Source organism: Filicampus tigris, chromosome 2, assembly GCF_054856515.1.
Source record: "Filicampus tigris isolate MCC_2025a chromosome 2, RoL_Ftig_1.0, whole genome shotgun sequence".
NCBI classification, from domain to species: Eukaryota; Metazoa; Chordata; class Actinopteri; order Syngnathiformes; family Syngnathidae; genus Filicampus; species Filicampus tigris.
The window spans coordinates 38,702,718-38,722,159 of NC_141218.1; the positions used below are offsets into that span (position 1 = coordinate 38,702,718).

General features: G+C 45.0%; 1 protein-coding gene across 3 annotated transcripts in view; it reads right to left on the reverse strand.

The window, feature by feature from the left end:
* tctn1 (tectonic family member 1) overlaps positions 1–19,442 on the reverse strand; it is an 85,423-nt gene that overhangs the window by 46,320 nt on the left and 19,661 nt on the right. For 2 of the 3 annotated variants that reach the window (XM_086024154.1, XM_086024155.1), the window contains exons 4-7: positions 14,585–14,736; positions 14,368–14,470; positions 9,296–9,408; positions 2,616–2,636 (exon numbers count right to left, since the gene is read on the reverse strand). In XM_086024154.1, the coding sequence (XP_085880280.1) occupies positions 2,616–2,636; positions 9,296–9,408; positions 14,368–14,470; positions 14,585–14,736 (389 nt within the window). The remainder of the gene's footprint in view (positions 1–2,615; positions 2,637–9,295; positions 9,409–14,367; positions 14,471–14,584; positions 14,737–19,442) is intronic. The other variant, XM_086024156.1, reaches the window with a different exon arrangement.

The following is a 19,442-nucleotide window of genomic DNA, read 5'->3' on the forward strand; positions in this document are numbered from 1 at the left end:
AGCGTTTGGAGGAAGATGAATGATGAGTACCATCCCAAGAACACCATCCCTACTGTGAAACATGGGGGTGGTAGCATCATGCTTTGGGGGTGTTTTTTTTTCACATGGGATAGGATGACTGCACTGTATTAGGGAGAGGATGACCACGGCCATGTATTGTGAGAGTTTGGAGAACAACCTCTTTCCCTCAGTCAGAGCATTGAAGATGGGTCGTGATTGAAGATGGGTCGTGGCTGGGTCTTTCAACATGACAATGTTGAAACAGAAAGGTAAGATGCATATCAAGGTTCTGGCGTGGCCTAGCCAGTGTCCAGACCTAAATCCAATAGAAAACCGTTGGAGGCATTTGAAACTCCGTGTTTCTCAGCGACAGCCCAGAAACCTGTCTCATCTAGAGAAGATCTGTGTGGAGGAGTGGGCCAAAATCCCTCCTGCAGTGTGTGCAAAGCTGGTGAACAACTACAGGAAACGTTTGACCTCTGTAATTGCAAGCAAAGGCTACTGTACCAAATCTTAACATTGGTTTTCTCAGGTGTTCAAATACTTAATTGCAGCTGTATCACACAAATAAATTATTAAAACGAATCATACATTGTGATTTCTGGATTTTTCTTTTTAGATTCTCTCTCTCACAGTGGACATGCACCTACGATGAAAATTTCAGACCCTTCCATGATTTCTAAGTGGGAGAGCTTGCAATATAGTTAACTTAACTTATTTTCCTCACTGTACTTTTTAATCAATATCTAGTACATAATTCTTCATAACTGCACCGCTGATTCCGCAGGCAGTAAATAGGTATTTGGTCTTAGTGTAGTTGCCGTAGTTAGCAATCAATCAATCAATTTACAATTCAATACAGAAAGTGTACTTATATTTCCAAATACAAGATTATTCCGTTTTTCAAGGGACAGTTGGCAACCCAAGGCGCAAGTCTCCGGCGTTAGTGGGGAGCAGCTAGCGGTTAACAGTAGCAACAAGTGGAACGTTTAACAGCTGTTCCTTGTCTTACTTTTTTTTTTTTTGTCTATTGTTTTTGTAGATTACTTTGGTCCACCTATCTTTAACCTAGCTAAATAAAACATTTCATAAAACACTTTTTACATTAAATTTTTTAAAGAAAAAACATTCAGCTCAAAATGTCTGGCAGGATACCTTATTATTTTATACACTGTACCACATGTAAAATAAAAATGTATGCTGCCTTATATTACGTTACGTTGTGTTCTTAAATCCTAAATGACCATATTAGACAGAGTTGATTTTTTTTTTTCTTGTTATGGGCAAAAGCATTTTATAAAATAAACAGGGCTGACAAAAGACAGCACTAAAAATAAATAAAGACAAAGTTCCATTTATCTTTTTTTTTGCTTATTTAATCCGATCCGTTGCACCACGAGTCACAGCAAATTTGGGGGATTTTTCACAAATTCCCAATGTTTTGGGACATATTAAGGAGGATCCAATGCGGGAGCGCACTATACCCATTTCTCTAGCAGGGTGTATTACTTCAGCAAAGATTGTTGTTCTTTCTCAAATGTTATACAGGTAGTATTCTAAATCGTTCCAATCCTCCTTCCAAATTCATTCTTCAAGAAACTTGATAGACATACTACGTTTATTTCTTTGCTCGGATACTTTTTTATTTGTCGTGGCTCGAATGGACGCACACTATCGTCTCTACGTGTGTGCTAATACTTCAGCCAAATCGAAGACAACGGCGGCACACACCAACAGCTATGACGGACACTTCCTCACACACGAGTTCCGACATACGACGATAGCCAAAACATCACAGAATAGACAACACACGTATATGGTGAGTTTTTTTTTCCCACACACGGACGTTTCAACCATGCGAGGTCAAAAGGATTAAGCATGTGAGAAAGCTGAACGCTTGCGCGGCAGCGCTAGCTTCGCGTTCTGTGAACAGCACTCTCCCTTCCGCTGTCAGTAAAGTAATGACCAATTAAACCGCAGCCTTTGCAATTACAAAATTTCAAATTGGTGATTATATTGCAAATGCAATTAATTTTTCAGCCCTACTGGGGAGAGGGAAGTCTTGGCTTCCCTGCTGAAGCTGCTACCTCTGTGACCTGACCCCAGATAAGCGGTAGATAATGGATGGATGGATGGATGGATGGTATATCGTCATAACGGTAATCACCCCATGCCTAGTTACAAGCAGCAGGCTCTGCACCTTCTAGAAGCAGAAAAGAGTTGTGCCTCGTGATGCCCACTGAAGTCAGCACCTGTTAAACTATTTCATATCACTTATCAGAAAATAGCAGAGGCAAGAGAAACAATTTTCCAGGACAACTTAAGGTTTTCCAAAACATTTTATTGATATTTTCCCAAGTGGAAAATTGATTAATCATTTTGTGTTACAGGGCATGGGAACCTTGAAAAGGCAAAGGAAGATAAATGCCATTTCTTCTGTTATAGCATTCATGCAACCGTTTTGTGCGGTCTCTGTGTAAAACAAGCAATGATTGATCTGAAAATTGTTTTGTTTTATCAGTTTTTTAATTGACAATTACAGCAACATTTTAGCAATTTGCAGCCACAATTTTGTTGTGTGATTTTTCATAGGAACACAAAAAGGGCATACTTACAGTGGCACCTTCATTCTTCCCCTGTAATAACAACATAAAATTTAGTCAAAATGACATGTCGCTTGCTCAGTTGCACGTATACGTGCACGCACCAGAAAGCTGTAGACTGCTGCTACAGTGCCTTGAAAAAGTATTTGCCTTCTTCTTTTTTTCCCCTCTCAAATAAAGACAATTCGATCCGTATTTCGATACATGCAGGTGCAATACGATCAAGGACGGTTCGATTTTAAAGTGGAATAATTCGATTCGGTTTGATTCAATGCGCTCACACCTTCTTTTCCGAATCATAGTTTTTTGTTACACCCCTACTAGTTTCCCCACTTTATTAAGATCACCAAACAAACCTATTAGATAATGATAACCCAAGTAAACATGAAATGCAGTTTATAAATGTTATTGGTAATGTTATTTATTAAGAGAAAAACAAATCTATTCAAAGCTACCAAGGCCTATGTGTCCTGTACCGCCAAAACCTAATAACTGGTTGGGCCACGCTCAAGCGTTTTCTATAATTGGCAACAAGTCTTTCACATCTCTGAGGGAATATTTTAGCCCACTCTTCCTTGTGGAACACTTGAGGGAGTAAAACATTAAGGTCATGCCACGTGCATTTCTATAAGATTAAATTCCAGATCTTGACAATGCCAGCCTAAAATCTTAATTTTGTTCATTTTTCAGCTTTTCAGAAGTTGACTTACTCGTGTGTTTTGGATTTTCGTCCTGCTGCAGAGCCTAAGTGTGCTATGTCTTGAGGTCACAAACTGATGGATAACCATTTTCCCCTCAAGATTGTCTGGTAAAAAAGCAGAATCCAAAGACATCTTTTTTTTCAAGAGAAAACTGTCTTGGTAAAGCTCAACAGCTGTATAACAAGATTCTCACTCACAGTTCTCCAATGCTGCCAAATCCGTTGAGGGCGTTTCTGGCGGCGCAATTCAATTGAAGTCAATGAAGTTATGTGTGGGGTGGTGCGAATGATGCGTTTGGAGCGGTGGGACGTGGAGAGAAGCACCGAAAATCCGTCTATTCGGCGCGGTTTTTTCCGACTTCGCCTCGCTGCAGCCAATCAGCATCGGGGAGTACTGTATGTCACACACAGCGTCCTGTAGACTCGGCGGGGTTAGTGTGGAGAGCAAAATGGAGGAAAAGGTTAGCGTTACCTTTTGTGGACATCCCGAGCTACTGTATATGACACGGCCAGCTACCATTACCGAGACAAGAAAAAAAAAAGAGACCAGGCTTGGAGCGCCGTGAGCGAGGAGCTTGGTATACCTGGTATGTTTTTACTTTCTTTCTTTTGTTTTTTACAGCTGTTGAACTTTACCAAGACGGCAATATTGTTTGCATTTGCACAGTGTCGGCCACTTGATTGCAATGTCGAAAAATGCTGTCGTCGTCTACTACCCAAAGCCCCTCCCCTCTCCGCTGTGCACGAATGAGCGGCTGCAGCATTCAGGCTTCACATTTCTCAAAACGCCAGCGAATAAAGTGACGCGGAACGCTAATCCACGATTGGTGTGAACGTAGCACAAGTCTGGTCTCTTTATTTCTCGTCCCGGTAGTGGTAGCTGACCGTGTAATATAGCTCCGGATGTCCACAAACCACAACGATAATCCCACACAAGACCCGCCGAGTGTACATTGAATCACGCCGCCAGATTCAATTGAACATTCACATGAAACAGCACCGAATGATTTGTTTCTCCCCACACCGAAAGATGTTCCAGTCAGCGCTCCGGAAGCGGAGGGGAAACCAAACCAGGGAGCCAATCAGCAAACCGAATTGCTGACCAATGGAAGCGCTCTCCGCCCATCCGTTAAGAGACTGATTCTCTCACGTCCGCTGCATTGACAAATAAACAACTGTTAAATAAAGGAGTTAATCTAAGTTCAATTTTTTTTGTGTGTATATATATAAATATGTATGTATGTATGTATATATGTATGTGTGTGTGTATGTACATATATGTATGTATGTGTGTGTGTATGTACATATATGTATGTATGTGTGTGTGTATGTACATATATATGTGTATATTTAAAGAGACACTTGGGTGACCTTAACATTGGCACTTATATAATGGGTTTGCATGTAAAAATGACATTAGTACTAAAATGCCCACCTCAAAAGACTCTGTAGTGATTTAAGGGCTTTTTCTGTGATTAGGTTTACGACAAATTTACCCGCGTGACTTATGTTATGTTTTCGGTCTCAGCTGTCTATGTCACGGGAGGGAGCCAAGCGTGGTAATATTGCTCGCTTTGTCAGTTCTGTTGTCTAAAACAGTGACCGATCGCCACCAAAATGTAAATGCACATTACTACTCTTGTCCACTTCAACCTGTTACAGTATAAAAGTGTTCTGCACAATAGTTTGGATTTATTGACATAAAACGTGATCTCATCATGATCACCTCCACAAAATCAAAAATCCCATGGCGATTTCTCCACTTTCACAAGCTGACGCGGACAATAGCATGAATGCGCACACGAACCCCGACTGGTTATATTTAGTGACTCTAAACTCGTGTCAGCTCTCAGGAGAGAGACGGCGGCTTGCAGCAGCAGCAGGCAGATTGGAGCTTTACGCCCCCCTCTTCGCTCCCCGGCTAAAGGTAGGATAATGGGACAGCTATTAGCAACAACTAGCTTCAGGTCGTTAAAACAAAAGGTGTTAGCACAACAACATTAGCTCCTTACTCTGCGTCCAGCCTGAGTCGATTCATGTTGCGGGGGTTGCCTCGCGGGGTTGCCTCGCGGGGTTGCCTCGCGGGGTTGCCTCGCGGGGTTGCCTCGCGGGGTTGCCTCGCGGGGTTGCCTCGCGGGGTTGCCTCGCGGGGTTGCCTCGCGGGGTTGCCTCGCGGGGCTGCCTCCGAAGCAGTCGCCAAGACACCGCTTGCAGCCGCCTGAGAGTGAGTTAAGCCCTCATTGAACAAGCGTCAATGTTCAGCGAACAAAAAGTTCCAGCGAGGCTGACTCAACAACCGAGTGTGGCCGCTTTTCGGCTGTTTACGTTCCAAATTGGACGCTGTGTTGTCGGTCAAGAAAATGGGGCCATTCCTCATCCAAATAAATGTGCACGTCTATTAATTTCCACTTCAGTCTCTGTAAATATCCTGACTGGTGTTAAATGCCTCGCTCGTCCAAAACAGCAAAGAAGCAGTGTTTTTTTTTTTTTTTTTTTTAAGTAAAGAAGCAGTGTGCGCTTATCCCAGCCTAAATCTATGTAGCTCTGCTCACTTCCACATTTCCTCATTCTCATATAAATCAGCCACGGAGAGGTTAATCCTTTTGATATGTTGAAGTGGGCATTAGTAGAGCTGTCCACATAAATTTTGGTGCCAATTGATCGCCGTTTTTGGACGTTATAAATAATGAAAGTACAATGATTTCCAATGGAGAGTTTGGAATCGGTTACTCCCGTGACTCCGGCCGAACAGAGATAGAACGCTAGGGGGCGCGGCCATTCTCCTCATTAACAAGGGGCGTTTTTCATGGAGTCACTAATTTCCTAATTTCTCCCAAATTTATTGATAAAATAGAAAATGACAACCCTTTTCATTTTCCTGATCAAAAAATATATAAAATGAACTTGTTAGTGAAAACATGGCAAACCATCCCTTTAATTATTATTATTATTATTATTTATTATTTTTTTATTTAGTCTGTAACTGCCAAGATCTCTCGTCCAAATTCCATCCCGGTAGGTGGCGGTAATACCCCAATGATAGGTTGTAGACTGCCATTGAAATATATTTTAAGATAGATTAATACAACCATAGCTGGAATGCTCCTATAGTTTGGATGGGAGATATCGCCATCGAACCACTGGAATGCTCTTAGTTTAGGGGAGACATTCTGCAGATCTAGAGGGTCAATAGGTCACTGGTTCTTCAGGGGGAGAGCAAGAGGCACTCAGGAAGTGAACATCTGTGTAAGCATCCTAGAGCCTTGCCTGACGTTATCAGACACCTCATTGGGTGATAAATTCAGGGGGGATGTAATTTGGAGTAGACTTGGGGGCGCCAGCTTGGTAGGATCTACAGGGTTTTTTTGTCTTGGGACTTTCGGCGGTAAAGATACAAAGGATTTAGCCATTCGGGTGTAACCAATGCATATGTAATAACCAAGTTTGAATATTCAGGCCGCTCCCAGCTGTATTGGGCTTAATAAAATCTTTTTCCAAATCAACTGACTGTTGGCGAAGTCTTTTTCCTCATCAACCCAGCCCGGCCTTGCGTCCTCTCTGGAGGGGCGCATCGACGGACCCGCTCTTCGAAAAAGAAAATACATCCATCCATTATATCCCGCTTATCCGAAGTCGGGCTGCGGAGGCAGCAGCTTCAGCAGTGAAGCCCAGACTTGGAAAATACACTACACCATAAGAAAGAAAGAAAGAAAGCAGTTACATTACAACTCTCGACTCGCTCACTTCGTCTCCTTACACACATACAATGTGTGGTGACAAGCGGTTCGTCGAACCGTTAACCCAGAAGTGGGTGCCCATAAGGTTTGGATTTGAATAGTAAATTAGCCAGCTAATGAGCTTAAAATAAACCTCTGCCGTTAGCATCTCTCCCGCGGCGTCATGCATGGACGCCTTTTTTTTTTTTTTTTTTGGGGTGTGTGGGTGCGGACGTAAGGACGGAACTGCTTTAAAATGTCGAGGATGGACTGGGTCTGAGGACGATATTTGTCTGATCATTTTTATGAATAAGGACGGAGGGAAAAGGTCGTAAGGGTACTCAGGTCATGGACGGAGGACGGACCGCCAAAAACAGGGTAAAACGCCTAGCTCTGCTGATTGGTTGCTCGTACAGTGGGTAACAGCCAATCAGCAGTCAAAGCTGCTTGTTGCTCCAAGAGTTTGACTGCTCTCAAGATTCATGCACACAGAGAGGAGAGGAGAGGCGAGGAGAGGAGAGGAGAGGAGAACATCTTGTGAGTGAGGGAAGGTAAGTTAAGGCTATAGACTTCAGTGAAATTATAATAAATGTCTTCTACAACTCACAACTATTTGTAGTTGTATCATTACTATGAGCCCATTAACATTATACAAACACAAGTGAAGCGTCAGCTCTGCTCGCTCTCAGTTTCTCTACACATACCTGTAATGTTAATCACTTGACAGCAAGCGTACTTTCGTGTAAAACACATCAAGTTACCATGTGTATTAAATGTGCTATATAAATAAAGCTGCATATCCCCACTGGTAGTTAGCTCACAGGGTAACTCCCAACTAGCCGCTAATTTTCTGCGTCAACTCCGTGGCTCAGGAGAAAGGTTTAAACCACTCGAAATAAGGTTGCTGATAACAATGATAGGGAAATGAGGAAGTGAGTGCCTGTATGTGTCTGTCTGTAAGCCACCTTAAAGCTGGCGCAGAAGTTCATAGGACACTGCAAGTGAAACTCAATAATGGAGGGCTTCTCCGTTCCACTACTTTCTAAAACAGAAAGCCAGTATGACGAAAACAGCAGCTGCATATGGGACATGCAATAATCAAGGAACACCCACAAAAAGCAACGGAAAGTAGACAGTCACGTTGAGAAGTTCATTTCGCTGCTGGCTAGATGTAGCTTTGAGGATGCACTTCTATTACTGTTGTAAACTTAAAGAAGATATTTAATTGTACGTTTTCATTTAACTTTATAAGCCAAGCTGCTGAGCTTGGGAACTCCCTGTACTTTTTGTTAGAATTTTAAAACTAGAGTTGTCCATTTTCTAAGATCTAAAAAACTTTAAAATATTACAAATCACAAAAGCTGTTTAATAAACATGTGCTTAAATGCATTTAAACAGTCAAAAGCTGGAGTTTTTATTACTACAAAATTTGATGCTAATTTTTTCCTTTTTTTCTGCCTATTAACATCAGCTTCAAACATCGGTATCGGCCCTGAAAAAAACGCATCGGTCTATCACTATGAAAAATTGATCAGTAGGAACTGCAATGGGCTGTCAGCATCAAAATGTGCAGTTATTTTTGCCTATTAAACTGCCTTTTAAATTTAGTCCTTGCCAGCCTAAATCTGGCACTCGCCTAGCGACTAGGGCAACAGGCACTGTATAATAGAATGTCAGAATAATTCGTTTTTTTAGTGTCCTGAATTAGCGACTGAACATGATTTCAAGATGATGATATGTTGACGTTGGCGGCAACAGCTTGTGACAGAAATATAAACTGGCCCCAACTACAGTCGGGAAGATGAGTCAAGTAAGCGTACTAAGCCATTGAAGTCCATGTATTATTTCATAAGGTAAGATTTATTTTGAAGTTGGCTTTCTCATTGCGCTGGAGCTGTGTTCCCGTCATGAATACCATGAACAACTGTTGCTGAGGCTGGCTTGCCTTGTCGTCTGGATGGTACACACGCAATAAACGTTACCTGTGGCAAAAAAAAAAAATCCTCAAACAAGCAGGGCTCATTTCCACCCCTATCTCGGTGTAATATTTACATTTGTTTGGTGGTCTTAAACATTAAAGTGGGAAACATGCAAACAACGAGAATATGAGAAAAGGGCAAATACTTTTTTTCATGGCAATGTATGACGAACAGGATAGTCACAACATGGGTCAACATATCCAGTACCTCAAAAACGGACACTATTATGAAACCAATGTTACACAGTGCAAGACAACCAGACAACTATAGCAATGACGCATGCGAAGTGTAACTCACAGAATAGAGATTGATGTTTGTGTAGGTATCTATGTTTATCGTTGGTAGAGAGCTGCATTCCTCTTTCAGAATCACACGCCGGGAACATCGACTTCTCCTGTCCACTAGGAATGCTGTGAAAACAAGGACACTGGAATTTACACGAGCACATAACTGTTATTCTGTGAAAATAGTCTACCTTAAGAATTTTGTCGTACCCGTTAGTTATACGTTTTAAACAAAAATCACTGTATTGCAACTTGCAAAATTAATAGTTTGTTCTTAGCATAATGTGTATATGTCATGGGACCGATGAGGCAATGTGATTTGGATTTAGCAGCCTATACTGGATGCGCTTCAACCAATACAGTTGACCCCTGCATGCATTCCCAGGGATTTTTTTATCCCGATTATTTGTGGAAAACGTACATTGATTGTTGAGCAGTGGGTTTTTTTTTAAAATATTTTGTATTTGCTGAAATTCCCCAATGCATTTCAATGGCTGTCAATTAGACGTGGATTTTTGCTATTCACAGACTGGCTTGGTCCCTATCCACAGTAAAATGTGGGGGTCGACTATACAGTACTCCCTGCCAATGCATAATCAGTCACGGCTGCTTCTCATTATCAAAGCAACTTGATACAGCAGTATCTCAACTCAAATGTTGAGTCCCTGTTTTTAATAGTTATGGATAGGGCGGCAACTAATTATTTTAATCAACAATTAATCTGTCAATTATTATGTCAATTAATCGATGAATCCCCCTATTACTCCAATTGTCAAGTCTTTACACTGGATTCCAGTCAGCTATACAGTAAAACAGACAGTTCTGCTACTGATCTATAAATCATTGACTGGTTTAGGTCCTTAATATATTTAAGAAATCTGTAGACTCAGGTCAGAGAGTGGTGCCAAAGGTTTAAACCAAAGGTGATAAATCAACATTTAGCTGCTATCCTACACACAAATGGAAGCTACCAACAGAAGTGAATTCAGCCCCAGGTTGAAAAAATAAAATAAAAAAATTCTCATGCTTACCGTATGTTTGAGCTCTTTTACAACAATTTAAAACACTTTTACCCCTAATCTTTTACTTTCACTAAAATCTCTTAGTAATTTCTAATTCTGTAAATGCTTTCAACACGTTCTCATCTTTCCGATTAACAAGGAGAAGAACACGCTCATGAATTTTGTTGAGGAGTGATGTTGATATTTCAAAAATATTTTTTTTATTCCTGTTGTATTTCTTGACACTTATTTATCCCATTTTAGTCTGTAAGTCTTAAATGATAAACATGAAATAAACATTACAAAAGTAAAATTATGATAGTGTCCTTTACTCAGCAAAATATAAAAATCTGTTTTTCATATAACCTACCTATAATCTACACAGAATGATGTTCCTCTCATACAGAAATTAACAAATATAAATGGCACAACATTACACATAATAAATGTGACAGAAAAATAATTTTCCAGAGGTGTAGCGCTGAGGCCCTCTGCTGGCAAATTAAACACTATATCAAGAGCGCTGAGGCCCTCTGCTGGCAAATTAAACACTATATCAAGAAACAAAGTTTCCGCCTTGAGTTAAATTCAGCCAAAACAACACATCCATAAATGATAAAATGCATCACTACAACCACAGTACTAACCTACAAAGATGATATTCGTTTTTTCATGATGAAGTGAATATGAATGGATCCCTGAGTTACTGCTGCTTGGCTGATTTGTCTCTACATCCAGATTAGTAACACTAACTGAGCTCCATAGATTGGAACCATCCATCTATAAAAATGCAGGTCTTTTTGTGTTACTGAGTTCTTTCTCTCTATTTCAGAATTTATCAAAGAGTTGATTTTATCACACCTAATGTTGTTGCTACCGTATACTACATTACTATGATTATCAGGGCTGTGCAGTCCATCCCGGGGTCGGAATGCTCCGTCCCGGCCGGATGCCCATTTTTGGGGCGGAGGGCTGGGGTGACACGTTTCAAAAAAAGGGCGGACTAAGCAAGAGCAGAAGTGGATTTTAGTCCGGCCCACTAATCGGCCCAAATGTGTGTGACGTGGCCGCGAGGCAGCCAAAGTGCATATCAACCTACTCGGCGAAATGGGCAAATGAACTTGCAACCGAACACTTCAAACGCGCCACTAGTTACCCAACTGCGTCAGAGATTTCGTTCAACAGGAGATACAGCGCAAGCTCTACCAGTGCGATGTAAAGTGCCGCAGGACGTAGCGTCACGGTGACAGTTGTCCTGCTTGAAGGTTACATTCAATCTTTTTCACAACATGACAAAGGCTTTGTCTTTACACCGTAATGCGTTTGTAAACATGGCAGGGAGGTCATGGTTTGTTGTGCGGTCCTCAGTCATGGTTTGAAGTAGAATGCATACTAGGATGGTCCTTACAACGGGGTAAATTTTCAAATGTATATTTTTTTCAGCTGCAACCCCCTGAATTTGTTGGAATAGTTGGGAAAAACTCCCACGGTAAAAATTTTCACAATTCTGACAAGATTTACTCCTGCCTTGATTATCTAGAAGTTTAGCCTCATCTCGTTTTATGATTGACAAAAGGACAATAACATATCAGTGCTGAAGTTTAAAATGCTCCTTGTTTCCGCTATCCCACTCTGTCCAAGGACGGAATTTTTTAAAACCAAGCTTGTCGTTGTGGTCAAATTTTGTAAACCAAATCAATATATAAGGTGATACAGTGGAAACATCCTCAGTGGGGCAAGCTGGCAGGAAACCGCAAGGGAGGAATATGCAATGTACGAGTGGTCCATCTTGATTTTCTGGTTGCATGGTATAAACTGGTAAATATCCAGCACGGTAGACCTTGTAGATCCCTTGCTCCCATTTGTCCTCCAATTTATGCTTCCCGCGCAGACGAACATTACGGACAAGAACGCGGTCTCTGATTCCAAGAAGGCTAGGCCTTATTCTCTGGTCAAACCGTGTTTTGATTTTCACAGCCGACTTGAGTGCATTCTCAGAGGCAAGTTTGTAACTTTCTTCAAGATGTGAACAGAGCTTCTTCACGTATTCAGAGTGAGTAATTGGTTGAGTTTTTCTAACAGTTAGACTAAACGCTAGATCAATTGGCAGGCATGGACAATGGCCGAAAATGAGTTTGTGTGGCGTGTAATATGTGACTTCGTTCTTCGTACAATTGTACGCATGTACCAGAGGCTTGACATGCTCACGCCACTTTGATTTTTCTTTGTTTTCCAGGGTTCCAAGCATGTTAAGAAGAGTGTGGTTAAAGCGCTCGACTGGATTTCCCCTTGGTGATAAGGCGTGGTTCTGCTCTTCCTGATGCCTGAAATTTTGCAAAACTCTTTAATGAGTGTAGATTCAAAATCCTGTCCTTGGCCTGACTGGATGCACTCTGGGATACCATAGTGCACCATGAAGTCATTCCAGGGGCACTTGGCCAGAGTCTTAGCCTTCTGGTTGGTAGTAAGAATTGGCGTATCCAAGGACTGGTGCTGATGTAAACCTGGAGATGACTGTTTCAAATTCTGGTCATCACTTGTCCATTTTCCTCCAAAAGGCTATTTTGGGTCAAGGTATTTGAATCCTGGGATCATCACTGTGAATGAATGTCGAACAGGAGCATAGCCACGGGTTGGGTCATTCAGAGGTTTACCAATGACAGCAAAATTCTTAATACATCTTCTGTAATATCCAGCAAAGCCCAGAAAAGATCGCAACTCTTTCAGGCTGTGGGGGACTGGCCAGGATTTTAAAGCTTCTATCTTTTCTGGATTGGTCTTGATGCCTTTCTTGGACACAACATGTCCTAAATAATTCTTCTGTACAGAAAAATGAAAAAATTTGCACTTCGCCGGTGAGAGCTTTACAACAAATTCTTTCAAACGACTTAGCACACGGAGGAGCCGGTTCCCGTGTTCCTCCAGGGTTGCATAAAAGATAATTATGGCATCCAGAAAGACGAGTACTTCTTTCAAATTTATATCGCCCATGCATCGCTCCATTAGGCGCTGAATTGTGCTTGGGCATTTGTGACTCCCTGCAGCATTCGGTTCCATTTCCAGAAACCAAGAGGTGTGATGAAAGCAGTTTTAGCTTTACCTTCTTCTGCATTTCTATCTGGTCCAGATTTCAGGCCTAAAGGCCTAGATAGACCAATCCGACGTTAGCCAACAGTAACAGACGCTTACCTCCTGTGGCGTCTGGCCGGCTGTCGGCACGTCACGCTGGAAAAATACACCACAACGTCAGACAGCGACTCTGACCATGAAAGTACCTTCTGCACATGCGGGCGATGTAATACCCTTCCATACCATCGGCCGAGGTAGTCTCTATTTCTCATTGTTAGAAAAATTCAACCGAAAAGCTATTGGCCGGGAGCAGATTATAAAAACGTAAACAATGCATGCAGCTAAATTCTTTGCTCATGATTAACTCCCACGCGAAGTCAACCCTCACATTCTTGACACGGTATTGTGAAATATTTACATTGTCAACCCTCGCTCTTGTACTTATAAGAAGATTAAGATTAAAATTAAGCGTGCTCACTGGTTATCCGCATTTGTCACTTCTCGTTGGTGCTCTGAGCGCTGATTTGATGGCTAACAGCCAATCAGAGTGACCAAATGTCACGACTGGCGACGCCGATTCAACATGCATAAATGCCCCCCAGACGCTTACTGACGAGTTACGACACTACGACGGTGGTCACTACAAAAATCAGACGGCGCATTCAGATGCCACGACGCTTCACGACCTCCGACGTCGGTTTGGTCAATCTAGGCCTTTAAATATTGATGACCTACTGTTTGGGGGTTGTCCAGTAAGCACCGGAATGCATAACTGTTCCGTGCGGACTTGATAAGTAACATGGATTTGTTAAGGTATGGCTATGGGGATTCATGAGACATACACATCTCTGTCTCCTACTCCGCTAATATCGGTGCACTCTCCTTACGGTTCAGCTGCATTATCAGACAATTCTTGGGCATATTTTATACACAGTCTATAACCCTAGTCGTTTACCCAAACCAAACTTTCCACGTGTGGACATACCCAGAATGTGAATAGTATTACAGTAACTACCTGCGGGACTATGGTCAACACAGTCAAAAGAAACACTGGAAGCTGGCAAGTGAAAGATTCCTCTTTTTCTCTTTTCTTTAGCAGACATGATTGCATCTCCATGCTGAAAGAAGGAAACAACAAATAATTTGCTGATGAAACAGATTATCCAAAATAGTGTTATGTCTAAAAGTCAAGACAGAAAATAGATAATGCTCACATCTTTAAACATACTTGCCTGATAATATTCATGGAGCACAGCAGGGCTATATGAAGACATGTCATTATTCTCCAGTGAGCTGAAAGTAAAACTATTAAACTGGTTGAAGAGCAAGTCAAAGTTTCTGGCCAGTGGAAGAGTTGGAGCAGGAAAATAAAAACCGTCAAGACCTAAGACAAATAACCAATGATTAGAAATCTCGACAATCTTTGACATGAAGCAAAGTACATACACCTCCCCATATACACCCCTCCTAAAGTCAGGCCAAATCCTTTATTTTTGGTGTAGACTACAAATATTGGGGTTTGACACCATTTCAGCATTTACGAGGTGTGTCAGAAAAGTTCCTAGACGCCGGTCCGACCTGGCAGACCCAAACATATTGTGAGGGTTTGCTGGGAACGTCTGGCAGATTCCCCTGTCAGAAGGAGTTTCAACTCCCATCTCCGGCAGAACTTTGCCCACGTCCCGGGGGAAGCGGGGGACATTGAGTCTGAGTGGACCATGTTTCGTGCCTCCATTGTTGAGGCGGCCGATCGGAGCTGTGGCCGCAAGGTGTCGGTGCATGTTGTGGCGGTAATCCCTGAACCCACTGGTGGACACCAGCAGTAAGGGATGCTGACCAGCTGAAGGAGTCCTATCGGGCCTTTTTGACCTGCGGGACTCCGAAGGCAGCTGACAGGTACCGGCTGGTCAAGCGGAATGCGGCTTCGTCTGTTGCTGAGGCAAAAACTCGGGTGTGGGAGGAGTTTGGTGAGGCCATGGAAAATGACTTCCGGACGGCTTCGAGGAAATTCTGGTCCACTATCTGGCGTTTCAGGAGAGGAAAGCAGTGCACCATCAACACTGTATATAGTGGGGATGGCGTGCTGCTGACCTCGACTCGAGACGTTGTGGGTCGGTGGGGAGAATACTTCGAAGACCTCTTCAATTCCACCGACACGCCTTCCACTGAGGAAGCAGAGCCTGGAGACTCCAAGGTGGGCTCTCCTATCTCTGGGGTTGAAGTAACCGAGGTAGTTAAAAAGCTCCTTGGTGGCAAAGCCCCGGGGGTGGATGAGCTCCGCCCGGAGCTCCTAAAGGCTCTGGATGTTGAGTGGCTGTCATGGTTGACACGCCTCTACAACATCGGGGGACAGTGCCTCTGGATTGGCAGACCGGGGTGGTGGTCCCCCTTTTTAAGAAGGGGGACCGGAGGGTGTGTTCCAATTACATAGGAATCACACTCCTCAGCCTCCCTGGTAAGGTCTATTCAGGGGTGTTGGAGAGGAGGGTCCGTCGGGAGGTTGAACCTCGAATTCAGGAGGAGCAATGTGGTTTTCGTCCAGGCCGTGGAACAGTGCAAGTATCTTGGGGTCTTGTTCACGAGTGAAGGTTGGATGGAATGGGAAATAGACAGACGGATCGGTGCAGCTGTGATACAGACTCGGTATCGGTCTGTCGTGGTGAAGAAGGAGCTGAGCCAAAAGGCGAAACTCTCGATTTACCGGTCGATCTACGTTCTTACTCTCACCTACATGACCCACAGCTCATGACCGAAAGAACGAGATCTCGGATACAAGTGGCCGAAATGGGTTTTCTCCGCAGGGTCTCCGGGCTCTCCATTAGAGATAGGGTGAGAAGTTCGGCCATCCGGGAGGGACCCAGAGTCGAGCCGCTGCTCTTCCGCATTGAGATCCCTCCGGAAGAGCTGGAAGATGTTGCCGGGGAGAGGGAAGTCTGGGCTTCTCAGCTGAAGCTGTTGCCTCTGCGACCCAACCTCGGATAAGTGATTGACAATAGTATGGTATGGTATGGAGAAAATAAAGGAGGCGGGGTTAGGGTTAATAGATCCAGATCAAGGGGAAATTAAGAAATATATATATATTTTTTAAAAAAAGGACTGATGTGCAAATTTGTGGGTGTCGAACTGTGAGTGAGTGGGGGTCGACTGTACACTACAGCCCATTTAACATCAGACCTACAAGACAAGTACTGTATTTTTCGGATTATAAGTCGCATATTTTTTTTTTCCCGTAGTTTGGCAGGGGGGAGACTTATACTCTGGGGCGATTTATGTGTGAAATTATTAACACAATCCATCCATCCATTATCTCCCGCTTATCCGAAGTCGGGTCGCGTAGGCAGCAGCTTCAGCAGGGAAGCCCAGACTTCCCTCTCCCCAGCAACATCCTCCAGCTCTTCCGGAAGGATCCCAAGGCGTTCCCAGGCAAGCCGGGAGACATAGTCTCTCCAGCGTGTTCTGGGTCGTCCTCAGGGTCTCCTGCCGGTGGGACATGCCCGGAACACCTCACCAGGGAGGCGTCCCGGAGGCATCCTAATCAGATGCCCGAGCCACCTCAACTGGCTCCTCTCGACGCGGAGGAGCAGCGGCTCAACTCTGAGTCCCTCCCGGATGGCCGAACTTCTCACCCTATCTCTAAGGGAGAGCCCGGACACCCTGCGAAGGAAACCCATTTCGGCCGCTTGTATCCGAGATCTTGTTCTTTCGATCATGACCCACAGCTCATGACCAAAGGTGAGAGTAGGAACGTAGATCGACCGGTAAATTGAGAGCTTCGCCTTTCGGCTAAGCTCCTTCTTCACCACGACAGACCGATACAGGGTCCGCATCACAGCAGACGCTGCACCGATCCGCCTGTCGATCTCCCGTTCCATCTTACCCTCACTCGTGAACAAGACCCCAAGATACTTGAACTCCTCCACTTGGGGCAGAATCCCATCCTCGACCCGGAGAGGGCACGCCACCCTTTTCCGACTGAGGACCATGGTCTCAGATTTGGAGGTGTTGATCTTCATTCTGACCGTTTCACACTCGGCTGCGAACCGCTCCACCGAGAGTTGGAGATCGCGGCTTGAAGAAGCCAACAGTACCACATCATCTGCAAAAAGCAGAGATGCAATACTGAGGCCACCAAACCGGACCCCCTGGACACCTCGGCTGCGCCTAGAAATTCTGTCCATAAAGGTTATGAACAGAATCGGTGAAAAAGGGCAGCCTTGGCGGAGTCCAACCCCCACAGGAAACGAATCCGACTTACTGCCGGCAATTCGGACCAAACTCTGGCATCGGTGGTACAGGGACGGGACAGCCCTTATCAGGGGGCTCGGTACCCCGTACTCCCGAAGCACCCCCCACAGAACTCCCCGAGGGACACGGTCGAACGCCTTCTCCAAGTCCACAAAACACATGTAGACTGGTTGGGCGAACTCCCATGCACCCTCGAGGACCCTGCTGAGGGTGTAGAGCTGGTACACTGTTCCACGGCCAGGACGAAAACCACATTGCTCCTCCTGAATCCGGGATTCGACCTTCCGACGGACCCTCCTCTCCAGCACCCCTTAATAGACCTTGCCGGGGAGGCTGAGGAGTGTGATCCCTCTGTAATTGGAGCACACCCTCCGGTCCCCCTTCTTAAAAAGGGGGACCACCACCCCGGTCTGCCAATCCAGAGGCACTGTCCCCGATGTCCACGCGATGTTGTAGAGACGTGTCAACCATGACAGCCCCTCATCATCCAGAGCCTTTATGAACTCCGGGCGGATCTCATCCACCCCCGGGGCTTTGCCACCGAGGAGCTTTTTGACTACCTCGGTTACTTCAACCCCAGAGATAGGAGAATCCACCTCAGAGTCTCCAGGCTCTGCTTCCTCAGTGGAAGGCGTGTCGGTGGAATTGAGGAGGTCTTCGAAGTACTCTCCCCACCGACCCACAACGTCCCGAGTTGAGGTCAGCAGCACCCCATCTCCACTATAAACAGTGTTAATGGTACACTGCTTCCCCCTCCTGAGACGTCGGATGGTGGACCAGAATTTCCTCGAAGCCGTCCGGAAGTCATTTTCCATGGCCTCCCCGAACTCCTCCCACACCCGGGTTTTTGCCTCAGCAACCGCCAGAGCTGCATTCCGCTTGGCCAGCCGGTACCCGTCAGCTGCCTCCGGGGTCCCGCAGGCCAAAAAGGCCCGATAGGACTCCTTCTTCAGCTGGACAGCATCCCTTACCGCTGGTGTCCACCAGCGGGTTCGGGGATTGCCGCCACGACAGGCACCGACCACCTTGCGGCCACAGCTCCGATCGGCCGCCTCAACAATGGAGGCACGAAACATGGTCCACTCGGACTCGATGTCCCCCGCCTCCCCCGGGACGTGGGAAAAGTTCTGCCGGAGGTGGGAGTTGAAACTCCTTCTGACAAGGGATTTCTGCCAGACGTTCCCAGCAAACCTTCACAATACGTTTGGGTCTGCCAGGTCGGACCGGCATCTTCCCCCACCATCGGAGCCAACTCACCACCAGATGGTGATCAGTTGACAGCTCCGCCCCTCTCTTCACCCGAGTGTCCAAAACATGCGGCCGCAAGTCCGATGATACGACTACAAAGTCGATCATCGAACTGCGGCCTAGGGTATCCTGGTGCCAAGTGCTCATATGGACACCCTTATGCTTGAACATGGTGTTCATTATGGACAATCCGTGATGAGCACAGAAGTCCAGTAACCGAACACCGCTCGGGTTCAGATCGGGGGGGGCGTTCCTCCCAATCACACCTCTCCAGTTCTCACTGTCATTGCCCACGTGAGCATTGAAGTCCCCCAGCAGAATGATGGAGTCCCCAGGTGGAGCGCCCTCCAGCACACCCTCCAAGGACTCCAAAAAGGGTGGGTACTCTGCGCTGCCGTTTGGTGCATAAGCACAAACAACAGTCAGGACCCGTCTCCCTACCCTCAGGCGGAGGGAGGCTACCCTCTCGTCCACCGGGGTAAACCCCAATGTACAGGCGCCAATCCGGGGGGCAATAAGTATGCCCACACCTGCTCGGCGCCTCTCACCCTGGGCAACTCCAGAGTGGAAGGTTGTCCAACCCCTCTCGAGAGGACT